Source organism: Choloepus didactylus, chromosome 5 (assembly GCF_015220235.1).
Source record: "Choloepus didactylus isolate mChoDid1 chromosome 5, mChoDid1.pri, whole genome shotgun sequence".
In the NCBI taxonomy this organism is placed as follows: domain Eukaryota; kingdom Metazoa; phylum Chordata; class Mammalia; order Pilosa; family Megalonychidae; genus Choloepus; species Choloepus didactylus.
This window is the reverse complement of record NC_051311.1, coordinates 115597361-115617245: the sequence shown is the minus strand read 5'-3', so window position 1 is coordinate 115617245 and position 19885 is coordinate 115597361. Positions and strand designations below refer to the sequence as shown.

Below are 19885 nucleotides of genomic sequence, written 5' to 3'. Positions count from 1 at the left end.
AACAACCCTATTTCCAAATAAGGTCAGATTCACAGGACTGGGGGTTAGGATCTGAACATGTCTTTTTAGGAGACACAATCCAACCCATAACAGAGGTTTTCCAGCTGGAACTAGCAGGATGCTCTCAAGCCGATAAGGGGTGAAACTGACAGTCCCTTTCTTCACCCCCTTTGTGGGTATAGAACACAAGACTAAAAAAAGTAAAACGTGCTGTCTGTGGTCTCGAACTAGACAACTCTGCAAGTTCCAGTCTCTGGCATGAGCATGCACCCCCACCCAAGGCCCCGGCGTCATTGAGGGGAAGGCAGGCCTGGCAGAACCACAGGTAAATGCGCCCAGCTCCAGAAAGCTTGCTTGCTGTCATGTCAGTTGCTAGAATTCACTTTGTGTTGGCAGTTTCTGCACAATATCCTGGAGGATAAAGGCTCAGTTAGAAGTCTGGGCTTGTCTAACACCTCACTGGCTCTGAGGAGCCCGTGCCAGAGCTGCATAATCAAATCCCAGTGCCGCTGTGGGAAAGCAGGTTTTGTTTTGGCCTCAGTGCCACAGGCCAGCTCACGTCTGCTGCAGTCTCAGACACAACACCACTCACTGACTACAGAGAAGGTAGAAAGTCTATTTTAAAATCTGGAGCTGAATTGACATAACGTTGGAAGAGAAACGTAAAGTTGCAAGTAGAAGTAAAGAGAGACTGCCCTTGAGGTAATTTCATCTCTCTGTGCAACACGTTTTACTTAGGGATTAAATTTATTTAACTGAATGTGTGTTGGGGAGATAGGGACATAATGATGAATTTACAAATTTTAGGTCACAGGCCCTCAGACTCAACTCTGGGAGAAATCAAATTTCTAACTGGTATACAATAAGCACACGTGTACCTCATAGAGAAAACAAAAAGAGCTAGTTTATGCCAATTTGCTTATTAAACTTTTACTTCCTCTGTTCACCTAGTGCAACTCAGAGCAGCAACCCTGTAGCACAGCAAGTTTTCATGTTCTTCACCCCCTAGACTGCAGGCTTCTGGAGGGTCGGAGACCATGCTTCTTTTGCTATGTATCCCGAGCGCCGATACATGATAGTTATGGAGAGAACAAAGAAAATTTGAAATAGGATTCAGTGGGAGAAGGAAGTGAAAGACAGGAAAACCACTTTCCTTTCTAGAATTAGAAAAATCATCAACATAAGAGCTATTTATTATTTGTAGAATATTTTAAATGATGAAAGAAGTTGGAGAAATTTCAGCAGATAACTTCAATAGTCAAAATTCTATTTTCTGCCTTGATATTTACAAGCTACCTATTGAGAGTATAATTGTAAAAACAAGAACATATATCCTTTTAACTCATTTAGAAATTGCAGAGATTGAGAACTGGCAATGAATGTGCGGGCGTTGCTCTTGAAATGTTGATTCTGTGAAAACCAGCTCTAAGGGGAGATGTGGGAGGTGCCAGGGTATTTAGTCTCCCTGAGGGAGTGCATGTGAAAATCCTAATGTAATGACTCTGGATCTCATTTTTAGCCCCTGACCTTCTTTGGGAAAGATCAGATGTGCATGTACTTAGTTTACTGACTGATTAGCTAGTAAGGCAAAAGTGGCATTTAATCAGATGGACATGTCCAAACAAGTAGCCATGTCCTTTTATTTTCCCAACAGCCTAGATTCAGGCAATAATTAAATTTTTATTGAATGCTAACTATATTTGGAGAACTGAATTAGGTGTTGGTGGGATAGAAAGAGAAATAGCCTACATATTAAAGAAGTCAGTATAACAATTGCATCTGAAAATGAAAAAAAAAAAAAAAACAAAACCAAAAAGATCACATCCCACATGTAGACAGCAAATCAACATAATACATTTCATATAACCATCATTGTTAGAGAAAGCCAGGTGCTACCCCAAATTAACTTTTCTCATAATCTAATTTTTTTCATCCAATGCTGACATTTTATTCCAACTTTTTAAAAACAATACTGGGGTTTTATGATGTGTGTGTATTACACAGCACAGAGTACAGAGGAAATCTGGAAAGGTTGCTATCTCAGTTAAGCACCTTTTTTTTTTACTCAAAGATTGACTTAACAAAATCATTTGGGAAATACCTTAGGAAGTTCTGGATTGATCAGAACTACACTTTTCTTCTAATATTTATATCCTAAATCATACAAAGTTCACGTTGTTTCTCATCGTATATCTTAGAAGAATTTTATAGTTCACTTGTCAATACTGAATCCAAGGCATTCAGTTTACAAATGCCAGAATTCAGTTCCTGGGAAGTGGAATGATTTGCTCATAGTCCCTTAGCTAGTTACTCTAGCCAGTTACTCCAGCTAGTTCCACATCTAGTCATACAGTAAAGTTACCACTCACAAACCAATTCTCGTATCTCCAAGAAATGTGTTGCTATAGCTTTAACTGCCTCCTGGTGTTTCTTAGGGTGTCTGGAAACGGGGCAACTGACCTCTGAAGAGGCCTTCACATTGAGCCCACTCCCTGAGGCTGGTCCGTCCTGTTCCGACCTCAGGGTGCTTTCCATCACGTGATCTGTTACAGCCTTTGATTTTGAGGGTGAAGAAATAATAATTTCTAGACTTTCTGCTTCTGGATCATTTCTGGGTTATCCAGAAGGGTAGGTCAGCTATGAGTAGGCCTGTGGGTTTGGTTGACTTTGGGCAGCCTAATCACTGTAAGGGAAACCCAAGTTCTTTTCTTTCATGGAAAGGTCATGCAGGAAATATATTAGAAATAAGGAAAGACAGCAGCAGCTGCTAGCAGTGGACTGGTGATAGGGTCTCACCTAAAGTTGAGTTGAAATTGAAGAGTCACGCACGGAGTCTCTGGACTGTGTAACCTAGACTTTGAGTGTAACCTAGACCCAAGTGTCTTTGAATTTTAATCCACATTTAACTAAACTCCTAGCTCCTTTCCCATAATCCCAAGATTCAAACAGGCCCTCACCGTGCTTTGGAAGCAGACTGTGGTTTAAGAGGGATCCAAGGCAAAGTTTATTAAGATTTATACACATTTCCATGCATGATATTAGAAGTATTGCTTTGCAATTACCATTGACTTTTTTTTTTTTTAAACTCCAAAAAACATTATTTCATTTAAAAAAGTATTTAGAACACATAAAACAAGGCAACATTTATTCTTTTTTCTCCTCTTCTGGTATGGGATCTGTTGGTGTCTCCTCCACTGTTGCTGTCTGAGCCAGTGTTGCTATCACTGGTTCCTTCTTCTGCCATACAGTCGACCCCCTCCTGCCCACTCTCCTTGTCCTCAGTAGATGTGCCTTCTTCACCATTCTGTTGGCCTTCTGTTGTTTCTTCAAGATGTGCCTCCTCTGTCTCCATTGGAATGCTCTCATCTTCCTTCTTTTCTTCGATTTTATTAGCCACTTGCTCTTCCTCGGGAACAATACTGCTCTGGCTGCGTTCAGCTTGTTCTTCTGCCTCTTTCTCCCGTTCCTCCTGCCTTTTGCAGGCCTGTTCCTCTGCCTGTGCAATTTCAGCTGCAATTTTCTCCATATCCACTTCTACCTTCAAACCGCACAACCTTTTAAGTTCATTGTTAAATGAATCTGTGCTTTCCAGGAATTTCCTCTTCTTTTCTTGCTGTCTCTCGTCTATTTGAAGAAGTTCAGCTTCTAGTTTTCGCTGATTAACCATCAAGGACTGGACCTGTCATTTGAGGACCTGCATCCTAGCTGTTGTGACAACTGACCGAACGTCTGGCGTCACACTCTCACTAAGGATTTCACTGATGAGGCGGTGGTTTCTCTGGAAACGGGCAGTGGCTGTATGCTTCACTGAAAAGCCATCATCGTAATCATCTGGATCTTCAGCAGGCTGAATGCTCATGTAACGTTCTCCTTTCTCCATGCGAGACTGTCTCTGTCGACTTTCTTCCTCTAAAGCAGCTTCTGCACAACTTTTTGCATTTATATAAGCAAGGTATGCAGGGGAATTATGATAGGCCTTCATAGAGTCATTGTACTCTATCTTTTCTGCTTCGTATTCATTTAAATATTCTTGTTTCTCTTCATCAGTGAGATCTTGCCACATGCCACCACATGCAACCTATTTGGAAATAGGGTTGCCAGTTTCCCACAACTTTAGGTCAGGGTTGGAAGCCTTTACTTGGTCCCAGACCTTTCTGCTGTACCTCATGTAGAGCATCAGCAGCTTATCTGGTGGCTTTGGGGGTTTTGGAATCGTAATACCAGAGGATGCCGTGACCCGGCTGTTGGTGCCCGGCTTCCCTCCCAGCCTGTAGTTGTTGTAGGCGAGATGACTGTATGGATTGTATCCCACAAAGCCTGGTGTGCTGGGCATTTGTGTTGCAGGAGCTGGGGTGGGAGGTGGGGCATAAGAAGGTCTTTTTGACATTTTGGAAGATTAAGTTCTCAGTTCCTTAAGAATGAATATGAGACACAGCGGGCAAAAAGAGCGCCCGCAGCTCTGGCTATGCTTCCCTTTGTACCATTGACTTTTATTTGTAAAACACATATTCCTCTTTATATTAAAACTGAATCTCATCTGTAATTTTTACAGTGCAAGTTCTCCTAAATCAGTAACTCCAGACCCCTTAAGAATTACATTGGAGGGAAGCACTCCAATGTTAGGTGGGGGGAAACTGATAACATCTCAGAAGGGAACGCGAATGCTTTAGTATTAACACAGTTGGTGTTATGTGTTCCACACCTTCCACCTGGCTGCAGAATGAAGGACCAAAAGCTTGCTCTGTGTAGGAGTAGGTTGAATGTTGCCTGACAGCAAGAGACAAGAGGTTACATGGAACAAGATCAGGCTTGGTCCCCCAAAATATCACAAACTCATTACCAGTGTTTTCTCAGTTTGGAGGGGGGCTGGTCTTCAAATGAGTTCGAGTGCTCATCCTGTTGATTAACTCACCTCTGAAGACACTGGCAACCCCTGGTTCTTTGTCTTCCACCAGGGAGGCCCCTTGTACAGGGTCTACAAAGGTCTTTTCTCCCCACCTGTACCTGGGTCTCCTTACTCTCAGGCCTTTCTTTCGGCCTTTATGCACCACACTGCCATTCACAGGCAGTGACTTCAGGGCCCTAAATGAGAAGAGAATAAAATGACTCTTAACAAATTAAAAAATTGGTACCATTGCATCATAAATAGGCAATACACTGAAACACTCATTATACCTATTTTCTCATGAAAAAGAGCATTCATGTTTCTTTGGTAGATTTTGGATTTATTTTTATTTTATTCATGTTCCTTTCATTCCCAGTTTTTGCATATCCCTGCCAGTTATAAGTCATTAAACTCATGTCTTCCTCAACCTTCTCAGAAAAATAAACAAACAAAACCAAACAAACAAATGAAAAACTACAAACTTGAAAGTTTTGCTTCCTCCTATATCCTGCAGAAAAGAACTAACTACTTTGGGTCATAATTTCCCTTCCCCCACTATATCTAGGGAAGTGATCTATCAACCATTTGGTGGTTTGGTTCCTGGTCTTTTAAAGAACAAGACAGACAGGCTTGCTTTTGCTCAATTTAGTTTTTTTTAATCCTATTAGTTAGACTCTTTTGGGTAGCAAGGAGGAAGCTCACCAGTATAATTCATATGCTGGTGTCCATGGGAAAGGCAGATACTGAGGAAGCCATCTCTTAGCCGCCAGCGTCTGCTCCAGATTCAGCACTTCAGAGATGAGGATGTCCAGACGGCCAGAGAGGACAGGAAACCTTGTCATTCAAGATACAGAAACTGTGCCGGTGGCTAGACGTGCTACTATCAACCTATTCACTTTCTATGGTTGTTTAAATAATGTTTTGTGTTCAGGTTAGAGACTGAAAGCAGTATCTGAAAAGTGATTATAAAGATATGAGACTTTCACAAGCCATTGGTCCTTACATATCTTTGTTCGTATATATACGAAATGAAGGTCACAGTTTAGACATAATTTTTATGATTGCCTTGGGAAGTCTAGGATGTCAGGGCCAGCTGTGAGTCCAGTTGCATGAGGACATTCTCAGGTTTCTGGTAGAAATGCAAAAGCAACTTCAGATCTGAAGGCTGGATTCCTGGGTGTTGTATGATAATTCAATTGGACGGAGTGTGCATCCAGCGCAGTTCCCACGCCCTTCTCACAGGGAACCAGGGGTCAGTAAACATCTGGGGCTGGAGGTAGATTCTTCAGGGTCAAAGTGGGGAACAGACTAACCAAATCAGAGGTCATTAGGAAAAGCTGAGTTTCATATGCTGGAAACAACCATCTGCAAATGGTCACACCAAGAATAAAAGTCAGGGCCTCAGAGTCATGGGTTGCAATCATACTGGGTCAGATTGAGAGCAGGATGGGAGTAAGTGAAGGGAATATGGTAATGACTGAGGTAATTCCAGAGTGTTTGTTGTTAGCAGGAAAGTAGTAGGTAGCTTGGTTGGAGTCACTCAAAGAACAGAGGCAGGGCAGCCCAGCGGGAGAACACTGAAAGATCTGCTCCATGCAGTGGCTGGTAATGACCTTCAATTGCCATCTAGCCTATGGTCTGGGATGAACTTGCCAAGTGAAATTTCCCTAATCATGATGTAAAATCTCCAGTACTCCCTATCCCCCTATCCCCGGATAGTCTTTGCAGCAGCTGGACACCAGGTGGCCACAACAGGAGGAGGGAAAAAGTGAGTGCAGAGATGTCAGCCAGTGCTGCTAGGTGATTGTTAAACAATGCAGGAATGGGCTGACATGCCCCCAGCAGAAAAGACACAATGGCCACCAAAGAAAATCAAGTACCACTGAGATCTTTGGGAATGGGGAAAGAGCTCTGGGTGGGGGTGGAGTGGAAACATTGCAAGCTTCCCCAGCCTGATTCTCCCCTTAGCTTATGGCCCTGGAGCATTCCTTAGTTTCCCCTCAAGTGTTGTCTTTCTGAACTGCCTGATATAAATTCATTTTTCCCCCTGTAACTCTTTATTGCATTTGCCAAACTGTTTATTTCCTCACAATGTTTATTTGTTTGCTCTTTATTGTCTCTCCTCAGATGAATGTCTTGTATGACTTGCTCACCATATCCTCAGCATCCAGCACAGTGTCTTGTGTGAAACAGGTGCTCCAATAAATATGCATTAGTTGAATGGATGAAAGAAAGAATTCTCAGTTGGGAGGTAAGAGGTTGGATGGGACAAGCAGTTAGACCAGAAAGTCTATACATTATTGAAGTGTTTCTGAACCATCACTTCCATGCTCTCCTCCTCATTGGAGCCATCCCGCTCCTCCCTCATGTTGGCACTAGTCCCTTTACCTGTTCTCCAAGCCAGCTCACAGTACCAAGGCAGCAGCAGCTGGTGCAGGTTTGAAACATAGAGCAGGTCCCAAGGTGCTGTGATATGAAAGGGTTGGGAAGTCATCTAACATCCTTAAATATCACATCCATCTACAAGCCACATTGCCTGAAATCCCACTGTTAGCATCACAGAGTCATGCCTTTGAACTTTGCCTCCTGGGTCTTCCTTTTTCCATATATAAACAGCCCTGTTCAGGATAACATGAAAAGTTGTCACCAGCTGTCTGCCATCAACTGAAAGGAGCACACTCCCACGCCACCCAGTCCCACAGACCACATGATCCTGCTTGGGACTGGAGCATAACCAGGCAGCTCCCCTTTACCAGACGTAGAAAGTCCCAAGAGACCGTCACTCCCAAATCCATCCCCAACCAGAAGAAGCCGGCTATGCTACAGAATCAACATTAAATACAAAGATAGCGGAGGGTGCAAAGAAACCCGCAGGAACTACAGAAAGCAGTGAGCCCTTCTTAGAGGAGAGGCAGTCCACAGCTGCTTTCACCCTTGGCAGAGCAGCTGAGGAGGAGGAATCTGCACAGCAGTGGACCTTGAATGCTGAGAGACGTTCCTCCAGGCACACCAGGACTTCAGAGTGCAAAGCAGGAGCTCCCGAAGGCTGGGTGGTCAACTAGTGGAAGAGACTGTCTCGAGGCTCAAAAAGGCAGGGCAAGGCTGGAGAGCAAAGTGGACTCCCAGCAACCCATAAAGCTGATGGCCAGGCTGTCTAGCATAAGGAGATCCCTGGAGTCTTGCCTGTGCTCAGATTCCTTCAGGATCTGCTGAAAGGGAATTCCTGTTCCATCTTCAAAACGTTTGAAGCAAGTGCTGAACAGAATCCAGCTGAAGCTATAACAGAGCCCAGAGCCAGCTCAACCACAGATCTGCTTGACTGGGCCTCTACACAAGTGGCACTCCAGAAGTTGTCACCACGCCTTAAGAATTTAGCCTCATTTAACTTCTCTAGGAGGCCTCTTCTCTGCAAGTTTAAGAATGACAGGATTTGATCAGATAATAGCCTTGTACCTGCCCAGCCTGCCTCACAAGGTAATTATGAAGATGGAATGAGATAAAGATTGTCATCCGTCCTAGGTTACGCAAATGTAAGCACTGACCCTGACATGAGCAGTTCTGCCCTGAGCTGTTCCTTCCCATGTCTCTCAAACTGCTTTGGAGTGTTTCCAACAGGAAAACCACTCAATCCTGAGTGGATACAACCTTGGAAGCAGCACATTCTGTTCTGTAATGGCATTTTAGATGTAACTATCATTGTTTTCAGATGGCACTCTGAAAGTCACTCTCTTTGAGAAGTAACACTTCCCCCTTCCTGCTCTTGGGCTTTACATTTCTCCTGTTTATCCTGCCCCTATCCCCTCAATACACACACACACACACACACATGCATACATGGATACACACACTTCTTCTGCCAGGGTTCCAACATCAGTCCCATGACCTAAAGCATCAGTCCTGAGCTAGGTTGACCTCCATAATCCTGTCTGGTTCTGCAAAGAAGGCTGCTGGAATTTTGATTGGGATTGCATTCAATCTGTAAAAATTGCTTTAGGTAGAATTGACAACTTAACGATATTTAGTTTTCCAATCCATCAACATGGAATGTCCTTCCGTTTATTCAGATCTTTGATTCCTTTTAGCAATATTTTGCAGTTTTCCATGTATAAGTCCTTTACATCCTTGGTTAAATTTATTCCTATATGTTTTATTCTTTTAGTTGCTAGTGTAAATGGAATTTTTTTCTTGATTTCCTCTTCAGATTGTTCACTACTAAAGTAGAGAAACACTACAGATTTTTGAGTGTTGATCTTGTACCCCACCACTTTGCTGAATTTGTTTATCAGCTCTAGTAGCTTTGCTGTGGATTTTTCAGGATTTTCTATAGATACGATATGTTACCGGCAAATAGGGAAAGTTTCGCTTCTTCTTTTCCAGTTTGGATGCTTTTTATTTCCTTTTCCTGCCTAATTGCTCTGGCTATCACTTTCAGTACAATGTTGCATAAATGAGGTGACAGCAGGCAACTTTGCTTTCTTCCTGATCTTAGAAGGAGAGCTTTCAGTCTTTCATCACTGTGTATGAGGTTATCTGTGGACAGAATGAGCCTTTTAAAATGTAAATTAGGTTATGTCTTCCTGCTCAAAACTGGCCAATGGCTTATAGTATCTACATTAACCTTTCTAACAGCATCTCCATTCTTTCCCTTGGTCATACTTTTCTAGCCACCTTGGCCTGCTTGCCGTTTCATAAACACACCTGGCATATTCCCGTCACAAAGCCTTTTAACTTGCTGTTCCCTCTTCCTGGAATGCTTTGCCCTCAGATCTCCATGTTGCCCATCCCCCTAGTTGATTCAGGTCTTAGCTCAAATGTCAACTTCTCAGAGGGATCATCCCTTCAGGCCTGATCCCTGTCATTCTCTCCCCTCTTACATTGCCTTACTTTATTTTTGTAGCACCTATCGCTACCTGACATTATGGTAAATATTTATTGTCTGTTTTCTCCTTGAGACTGACTGCTCCACAGAAGTAGGGATTTAGTTTTGTTCAATACTTTGTCCCTGTGCCTGAAACCATAATATGTGCTCAATGAATATTTGTTGACTGAAGGAGTGAATTCATAATAGAGACAAAAATAAACCCTTTTGGAGATATTAATCATAAAATGGCTCTTAAGTCTTTCTTAGGGAGGCTCATATAGGGATTTAGAAACATTACTCTTTAGTCCACACAGGCACCCTGAGATACAGGCAGATCAAGCTGGCAAAATCCTAATAGGAATCTTCTGATGAAAGACACGTGTGCCTTTACAGTAGCCCTAAATCCTCCCATCTACTAAGAAGCACTTCTGTCTTTCAACAGTATAATCCCTATCTAGCAGGTGATGGAAATTCTGGAAAGAGAAATATAAAGGTTTTCCTTTGTCTTCAAAACTGCACTGAAAATAGAACCCAAGTCTAAGCCCAAGAAACATGAGGAAAGATGATGTTCTGGTCCATCGAGGCTGCTGTTGATCTCAAATTTTAGGAACTGGGTTCCTAACACCAACCCACCTCTAGCAGATGGGATAAGAATACCACAAACTTTCCAACCAAGCTGTTTCTTGAACAGAGATTCGGGAGATCATAAGTAGGGTACATGTGAAGATAAAATACTGTGTATTTGTGTGGCAAAGTGAAAAATAAGAACCATTGGCCAGATGGCAGTGGTCCAAGTAAACCTAGAAATGTCAGTATCCATAGCAAGTCAGGACACCAATGACAGATATGAGAGAAAAGTGCTGACAAAAAAAAAAAATAGAAAAGATTTGTTGTTAAAGCAACAGCAAATGGTATCTCTTGAAGGCTAGTTCAGAGTTCTCAAGATGGCATTTACAAACATGAAAGTACTAGAAAAAATAATGAAATAATATTTTCAATTATTATTTTACGGTGACAAAGGCTGTTTTTAGCAAGACACAAAACCCAGAACCCACAAAAGAAAATAATGAAAAATTAATTATATAAAAAATACCATAGGAAGAAAATTCAATTAAAAATATATATCATAAATGACATACTGGGAAAAAATATCTTCCAACTATGACAAAGTGTTAATTTCCTTAGTAAAGTACCCTTAACTGATCAATAAGAAAAAGACAACAACAACCCAATAGAAAAAGAAAGGACAGAAATGAAAATAAATTGCTTATAGATATAATCATTGTGATTGAGCAGTATCAACTCACTGGTGTATAAACAAAACGTGGTTTTCATTTTTCCAAAAGCTGCTGCTAACTGTGGTCTCCTGAACCACCCTCACCCGTCCATGGCTGTTCATAGTCAAGATAACATAACATCTCAATCTAACTCCACAAATCTCCAATCATTAAAACAATCCTCATTCCAGTGCTTATACTTTGGTTACATCTATTTCTAAAATTTCAACCTCACATTCAATGAAAACCTTAATTTATAAAGCTTCAAAGTCATATTCAATCCTCCTCCCCTTTCCAGCAAGACCTGCTGTCTCACAGCCCTCTGCTCCGTGACCAACCTCCAGTAAGGAGTCAGGGAGGAAGGCATCCACCTGGGGCGCAAATGTTCCTCTTCCCTTGGTTGATGCCAACTCTCCAACACTGACTGGATGGACATGGCTTCCCCAGATGGGGCAGACGGCCAGAGCCGGCCCTTCGGTGGATGGCCATTTGTTATCTCTAGGAGGCCCCTATCTGGAGCAGGGACTCCGTAGGTCTGGTCAAGGCCTGACCTCTTCCTCACCCCCATGTCCCCCCACCAGCCTTGGGGATGGTAGGTCACCTCACTCGCCCTTCTTGATGAGATTCCTGCCTCAGCACGTTCCTCCTCCCCTTCCATTCGCTCAGTTGGTCAGGAGGTGGGAAAGCCCTGCCCACTATGGCTAAGATCTTTTTATTGATTTCTGTTTTGAAACTTTGGTCCTGCAAACTTACTGCTAGTTACTGGGATTATAAGTAATAGTGCTGTATTGTAGGTGAATTTGATCAAAAGTGGTTGTTTAAAGTCATGTATGTAGAGAAGTTCTTGCATGAACTACTACTAATGTAGAAAAAAATAGAGGTATATGGGAAAAAACATTATTACACTCTATGGACTATAGTTAACAGTGACATTTTAATATTCTTTCATCAACAGTAACAAATTACTACACCAATACTATGGGTCAACAATAGGGAAACAAGCAGTATGGGAGGATTTGGGTTTTAATTTTTATTCTTATTTCTGTTCTGGAGTAATGAAAATGTTCTAAAATTGATCATGGGGATGTATGCACAACTATTTGATGATACTGTAGGCCAGTGATTGTATACTTTGGATGGTTTGTGTGGTATATGAATACATCTCAATAAAATTGAAAAAAAAAAAAGCAAGAACAAAACATAATAACTGTTAGGAATTTTGAGGAACTAGGATAGAAAGTAGTGGAGATATGTTCTGAAAAGAAAGTTCCCTCATAGGTGTCCTTCTGGTCACAGCAGCTGGGCCCCTAACTACTCCAAAGATAGCAAAATGATAAAATAAAGCTGCTCTTTTAGTGGACTGGCCAGTAGCATTAAAAGTAATTCTTTCATTGTAACCTGCCTTCTTTTCTTGCCTCTATCAAAAAATTTTCCAGTGAGAAACCTACTGTATTCCCAAAGTCTCAAGCTTTCAGTTTGTGTTTAGAGAAGGAGAATATACCTCAGTTCATAAAGTCAAGTATTCATCTCTGTTTTTAAATACTTTAATTTTTATTCTGAGTCCCCATGATGCTAACCTGGCAGGAAACTCTTCCGCAACTATTATGGGGCAACTGGATGATGTCAAGTTTCTGTGCCAATGTAGTAGTGCATCCATTTTCTGTCCAAAAAGAAATGCTCTCCATTGTCCCTGTGGGTGTGCCTGCTTCAGGCCTGGACCATCTCTTTACTTCCATTCCACTCTTCCACTCTTAGGCAACAGGAATCTTTTTGGTGGTATGGCTTGGAATCCCAGGGATTATGGCTTCTTCTGCTGAGACCTGCCACCCAGCCATACTTCCCTGAGGCTTTGTCACCTCCAAAGGGCACTGCTCTGAAACAAGGCCAAGACCTACAGACCTCCTCTCTCCTCAAGCCAAGGGGTAACACTTTTTAGTCATTTACCCCACAATGAGCCTGCCACTTTCCATCAAGTCCTAACCTACTCAGTTGATTTAGGCTTCTAAGAAAACAAAATTCTGGAAGTTACTGAATTTCCTCATACCTCTTCTTAGGCAATGAAATGTAGAACTTGTTACCTACAAGGTGGGGGAGGAGGAGAGAGGAGAAGAGAAAAATATAGAGATAATGAGAAATACATAACTAATACATCAAAATATGTCCCAACCAAGTCCTGTTCCTGTGCTCTGTTTTCTCAGTGCTTAAATCATCTTGATATGTTGGGTGCCTCTCATATTTTGACATCAAGGCAAGTTTCTCAGGAAGTATTGTCTGCTGGCATGCAATTTCATGCAAGACTGCCTTGTATGTCAATCTTAGTACAAATGAGGTTCCAAAGAGGGTGGTGAGAAGTAAGGAAACCTCACTTTAAATACTCCTTCTTTATGCCCAAGGTCTATGATTTAGTCTACTAATCTATCTCTCTTTGGTTGGATGCACAAGGCATTTAATAGTAAAATAATTAGACGTGAGTTAACAGTTAATGGCGTTTAAATTTCCTTTAACGTTCTTTAAGCTTGCCCGACTAGCTGTCTTTCTTAGTTCAGGATGAGATTTATTGATGAATAGACAGGCTATAGCATCCTCTTCCTGTGTGATCAAAAGTTTCATCCCAAAGAACAAAACATCTTCTCTATCTACCTGTCATTGCTATATGAAATTATTTTCTTTGGTAACAAGCAATGTCTTTGGGATAGCCAATGTGTCCTTTTAAAAGTGCAAATATTCTCCTTAGAAAAGAGAACACTTTTATGTGATATGGTTTTTTTTTTTTTTTTTTTGGTTTTAAAATGGCCACTTTATTCCATATAACACTTAACCAGGTATCATTTACATCTGAGGAAGAGATGGCCCATGAGACTGATCTATGGTAAAACACTTTAAGAAATGTAGTCCCAATTTTATACATTTCCAGGCATCCCTGGACAATCATATCACAATGCATAAATTCAGGTATCACTACTACATTTTACAAAAGATAAAAGGGAACTGTCAATGAACTTCAGATAGTAGTAAATTCACTTGTCCCTTAAAATATGGGTAGGCAATTGTTACAAGGCCATAGTAATGGTTTATAAAATGTAATTTTATTTTATGTTACTCTGCTGTTACATAGGGCATAACATTTTCACAAGGTTTTTTTGGGACTACAGTCAATGATTAGCAACACAGTGGTCCCACTCTAAACAACAATCACTAGACAAAGTGGATACCCTCACATGTGCACAAATCTGCATGGAAAAGTACTAAAGTTTTAGACTTGGACTTGTGTACTTCAGTTAATTTATATCCCCTTTCTAGTGTATCAAGAAATGACATGCACTTTAATTTGCCAAAAGCAATGCTTGTATTCCGGCAGCAACATGCTACTTCTACTACATAGTAAAGTGAATACCAGAACTACAAAGGGCAGGATTCTAAGTGAATTTTTATTGGGAAGGGAATTTGTCAACTTAAACAGCAGCATATAAAGAATGAATAAGGAAACTCCCTGTTGTCACAGATAATACATGGCCTCCATACTCTATTATGTAGGAGGCATTTCAATTTGTGACTCCCGCCCTCCTAGCACCCAAAAATGTCAAATGCTTTTCCATTCAATCTAATACTTCTGGATTCCTACTAAAAAGGAATACAATAAGAGCATGGAAAAGTTGCTTATTGAAAGGAAATCCCTGAAAAAGAGTAAGGGAGAGAATGCAGAAATTAAGAAGTTATGTAGAATATTCTTTAATTGTAACTAACTACATTTTCATATCTTCACAGTAATACAAAACACAGTCACTTGCAGAACTGGTTCAGATTACTTAAATACCAAATACATTTTAGTCCTCTACGTAAGTGTTTGGAAGTTACTTATGTTTATATGAAATGAAGCTATTAATACTTTTCTACAGCAGTACTGCACACCAGGAAGGCCAAGACAAACACAAATCAAGGAATGGAGTTTTCCCAAAGCTGCAGTGTGAAAAGACTATGAACAGTTGATTCCATACACATGAATGGATTTCTTTGCTGTAGGAAATCCAAGTGGAATAAGGAATGGAGATGTGTAAAAAGGTTTCTTGAGGGGAAGAAAGATGACACCCTGTATGCATTTAGTTTTCTGCCCCTTCTGCTGCATCCCTGCCTTCTCCTGCACTGTCTGATGTCCATAATGTTAGGTTGTCTCTAAGCAACTGCATGATGAGGGTGCTATCTTTGTATGAGTCTTCATTCAGTTTATCAAGATCTGCAATGGCCTCATCAAAAGCCGTTTTAGCCAGTGTACAGGCAAGCTCTGGGTTATTAAGGATCTCATAGTAAAATGCAGAAAAGTTAAGAGCCAGCCCCAGGCGGATTGGATGTGTGGGTTGCATCTCTTTCTTGCTTATATCAAATGCCTCTTGGTAAGCTCCTGGGGAATTATCTATCGTTTGTTTTCGATCATCACCACAGGCCACTTCAGCAAGGTACCGGAAGTAATCTCCCTTCATTTTCAGATAGAAGACCTTACTCTCTGGATTAGTTGCATTGGCTATTAAATACTTATCCAACAATTCCAGGACCGTGGTGCAGATGGATCTCAGCTCCGACTCCACTTTCTCCCGATAGTCCTTAATCAGCTGCAGCTTCTTGTCGGAGGTGTCGGTCTTCCGCTCGATGCTCGAGATGACCCTCCAGGCCGACCTGCGGCCCCCGACCACGTTCTTGCAGGCCACGGAGAGCAGGCTGCGCTCCTCGTTGGACAGCTCGGCGCCCTGCTCCGTCACGGCCTTCGTGCAGGTGGCCATGTCGTCGTTCCGCTCGTCCTGCTCGGCCAGCTTCGCCTTCTGGATCACCCCGTCTTCTCCAGGGTGGGCGAGGGGCGAGGTGGGCGGAGCAGTGAGCGCGCGAGGCGCGGAGGGCGGCGAGCAGCGACCGGATCAGGAAGAGGCCTCCTCGGCAGCCTTTCCTGGTCTCGGCGGCCGCGACGCTAGTCCCACCACTCGGATCCGCTCTGGGCTCGAGCGAAGGGTGATATGGTTTTATCTCATTGCTTTTAATTTGAAAGGAAAAGCTAATACTCTGACTCCATGAATGCCTTGGGGAATACAGACAGTGATTCCTGGGAAAACGGTCTTGACAAGCCTGTTGCTACCAAAGAATGCCACTTTTTTTTAAGTACCCGTAATTCAGTAACACATAATCTTCATCCCTAAGACCCCAGAAAATCCGTTTTTTCTACTTGGTTTACTTCCCAAAACTAATCTCTAGAAATCATTGAGGGACGTTTACCTGGTTGACAGATTCTTCCTGGCAGTTGCCTGTCACCTCTGTCATTTTCCATCCTCTGAGCTGCTGCTGCACCAGGGCTCAAAACTTATATCTTGACATCTTTGTAATTGGCTTCTGTTAACTTGTGACTGTTCTCCCCGCCCCCCCCAATACAATGTTCCTCCATGTGTGGCCCCTTTGCTAACTCCCGAAAATAGATCCAAAACATAGGCTGAGGGTTTGAAAGACCTTACTGAAGACTTCAGGACAACTGTAAGGAATTATAGCCCAAAAAAGAAAAGCTATTGTACCTGAGCTTTTGCTGCTTCCACTCTGCCACAGGAAGGGTCCCCTAACAACCCTCTCTCTCCTGGGCCTCTCCCAATGTGGAAGTAGCACCTTCACCTTCTACCCGTGTAGGCGAGCCATTCACCATGCCCGGCCCACTGTCAGGCTCCACTGTCACCACAAAATCACCCCCAGAGTTCAACTCTACTCTTCTTTAAAAGAATCTGCCAAATTACTATGCACAGCAGTTCAGAATCTCATCTGTTAGATGAAGTGGACAAATTCAAGTACCCATAATTCAGTAACACATAATCTTCATCCTTAAGACCCCAGAAAATCCATTTTTTTCTACTGGGTTTACTTCCCAGAACTTATCTCTGGAAATCATTGAAGAATGTTTACCTGGTTGACAGATTCTTCCTGGCAATTGCCTGTACCTCTGTCATCTTCCATCCTCTAATCTGTATGCCTTTACATTCCAATCTATATGCCTTTACGATCTTTTTCTTGCCTTAGTGCTCTGGGTAGACCCTCCAGTTCAATGTTGAATAGAAGTGGTTAGAATGGATATCTTTGCCTTCTTCCTGATAGTAAAGGAAAAGCATTCAATCTTTTACATTAAATATGATGTAGGTTTATCATAGATACTCTTTATCAGGTTCAGAAGGCTCCCTTCTGTTCCTGTGCTAAACACAAACTACCCAATCTGACTCAAGGAGGAACAGAAAATCTGAATAGACTTCTATCAACCAAAAAAAAAAAAAAAAAAAAAAAAAGGAAATTGGCAATAAAAAGATTTACAAAGAGAAAAGCCTAGTCCTAAGTGGTTTTACTAGTGAATTCTTTTTAAGGAATATTTACAGAAGAAAAAATATTTAAGAAAATATTTAAGGAATGAATAATACTAATACCATACAAACACCTTTAGAAAATAAAGGAAGAGAGAACATTTCCTAAGTCATTTAATGAGGTCAGTATTACCCCAATGCCAAAGCCAGATAAAGGTTTCACAAGAAAAGAAACCAAGGCTTATGACATAGATGCAACAATCCGTAACAAAATGAATCCAGCAAAATATAAAAAGAATTATATACCACAAACAATCCCAGAATGCAATGTTGACTTAATATGCAAAAATCAATTAATGTAATACACTATATTAATAGAATAAAGGAGAAAATAAATATTGTCCTCCCAATAGACATCGAAAAAAGCATTTGACAAAATCTAACACTCATGATTAAAAGAAAAACTTTTAACACAGGAAAAATTGTTTAACACAGGAACAGAAGGAAGGCTTCTGAACCTGATAAAGGGTATCTATGATAAACCTACATCATATTTAATGTAAAAGATTGAATGCTTTTCCTTTACTATCAGGAAGAAGGCAAAGATATCCATTCTAACCACTTCTATTCAACATTGAACTGGAGGGTCTACCCAGAGCACTAAGGCAAGAAAAAGATCGTAAAGGCATATAGATTGGAATGTAAAGGCATACAGATTAGAAAGGAGGAGGTAAAATTGTTTATATTTACAAAGGACATAATCTTGTATGTAGAAAACCCTATGAAAACCTAAGGAGTCCAAAAAAACATATCAGAACTACTGAGTTTCACATTGTCTAAGGGTACAAGACCAATAAACAAAATCAATTGTATTTTCTATATACTAGAAACAATCTGAAGATGAACAGTAGCATCAAAAATAAAAAGAAATGTAAGATCTATACAATGAAAACTATATAACATTGCCAAAAATTGTAAAACGTATATAAATGGAAAGATATATGATGTCCACAGAAGACCCCATATTGTTAAGATGGCAATTCATATCAAATTGGTCTATAGATTCAATACAACCTGAATAAAAATCCCAGCAGCCATTTTTTTTTTTTAGAAATTTATAGGCTGATCCTAAAATGTATAATTCAATGCACTGAATTATAGAATGTAGCTCTATGTTGAAAGAATAATCTTTCTAACCCTTTGTGCTAGAACAATTAGATATGTACACACACACATACATACACACAGTTAAGACTCTTACCTCTCACTATGCATAAAAATGAACTCATGTGGATCACAGACTTAAATGTAAGAGCTAGAACTATTCAACCTTTAGAAGATAGCATTGAATTAAAGCCCTTTGCAACCATGAGTTAGGCAAAGATTTATTTAGTAAATCTAGTACCTTATGCTGAAAACATGATCCATAAAAGAAAAAAATTAATAAATTATATTTCATCAAAATTAAAAACTTTTGCTCCTCAAAAGACACCATTAAGATAATGAAGCAATAAGCCACAGACTGGGAGAAAGTATTTACAAATCATGTATCTGATAAAGGACTTGTTTCCAATATAAAAGAACTCTTACAGTGCAATAATGAGACAATCATTTTTCAAATGAGCAAAATATTGAAAAGATATTTCACTTAAGAAAATATACATATGAATAATATGTGCATGGGAAATGCTAAACATTAAAAGTCATTAGGGAATTCAAATAAAAATCACAATGAGAAATCACTACACATCCATTAGATTTGCTACAATAGAAAAAACTTTCAATACCAAGTGTTGGTGAGGATGTAGAGAAATTGGAATCTTCATTCACTGCTGGTAAGAATGTAAAGTAGTATTATCCACTTTGGAAAACAATCTGGAGATCTTAAAAAGTTATACATAGATTTACCATATGATTCTGCAGTTTCACTTCTAGCTATCTACTCAAAGGAAATGAAAGCTTATGCCCATGCAAAGACATGTACATAAATGTTCATAAAAGCATTATTCATAGTAGCCAAAAGCTGGTGGCAATCAAATGTCCCAGTGTCTGGTAAATGAATAAAGAAACTGCAGTACATCCATGCACGGAATACTACTCAGCAATAAAAAGGAACAAACTACTAATACTTGCAGCAACAAAGATGAACCTGAAAAATATGCAAAGTAAAAGAAGCCACAACACAAACCTAGAGGCAAAACCCTCCATCAGCAAAGAGATATCGACTCACTGAAGGCTCATATGATGGTTAGCATTCTTTAGCAAAAAAGTATTTCTTCATTAAGGTATACACGTGGTTTTTTTAGACATAATGCTATTTCACATTTAATAGACTATGTGTAGTGTAAAATGAAACTTTTATATTCATTGGGAAACCAAAATTTTTTTTTAATAATTCAATTTTATTGAGATATATTCACATACCAAGCAGTCTTACAAAGTGTACAATCACTTGTTCACAGTACCATTATATAGTTTTGTGCTCATCACCAAAATGAACTTTTGAACATTTTCATTATCACACACACAAAAGAATAAGAGTAAAAATTAG

The 19885-nt window shown here is 40.5% G+C and overlaps 2 protein-coding genes and 1 pseudogene across 2 annotated transcripts in view; all 3 read right to left on the bottom strand.

Annotated features, from left to right (window-relative positions):
• Positions 1 to 3144: 3144 nt before the first annotated feature.
• LOC119534964 lies at positions 3145 to 4474 on the bottom strand (annotated as a pseudogene).
• An 8477-nt stretch (positions 4475 to 12951) lies between these two features.
• C1GALT1 (core 1 synthase, glycoprotein-N-acetylgalactosamine 3-beta-galactosyltransferase 1) overlaps positions 12952 to 19885 on the bottom strand; it is a 123002-nt gene continuing 116068 nt past the window's right edge. The window contains exon 5 of the mRNA XM_037836760.1: positions 12952 to 13101. Within this exon, the coding sequence (XP_037692688.1) occupies positions 13018 to 13101 (84 nt within the window). The 3' untranslated portion in view covers positions 12952 to 13017. The remainder of the gene's footprint in view (positions 13102 to 19885) is intronic.
• On the bottom strand, positions 15121 to 15810 carry LOC119534422 (14-3-3 protein theta-like). Its single transcript, XM_037836762.1, has one exon. The coding sequence runs from the start codon at positions 15793 to 15795 to the stop codon at positions 15121 to 15123; it is 675 nt and encodes a 224-aa protein (XP_037692690.1). The 5' UTR covers positions 15796 to 15810.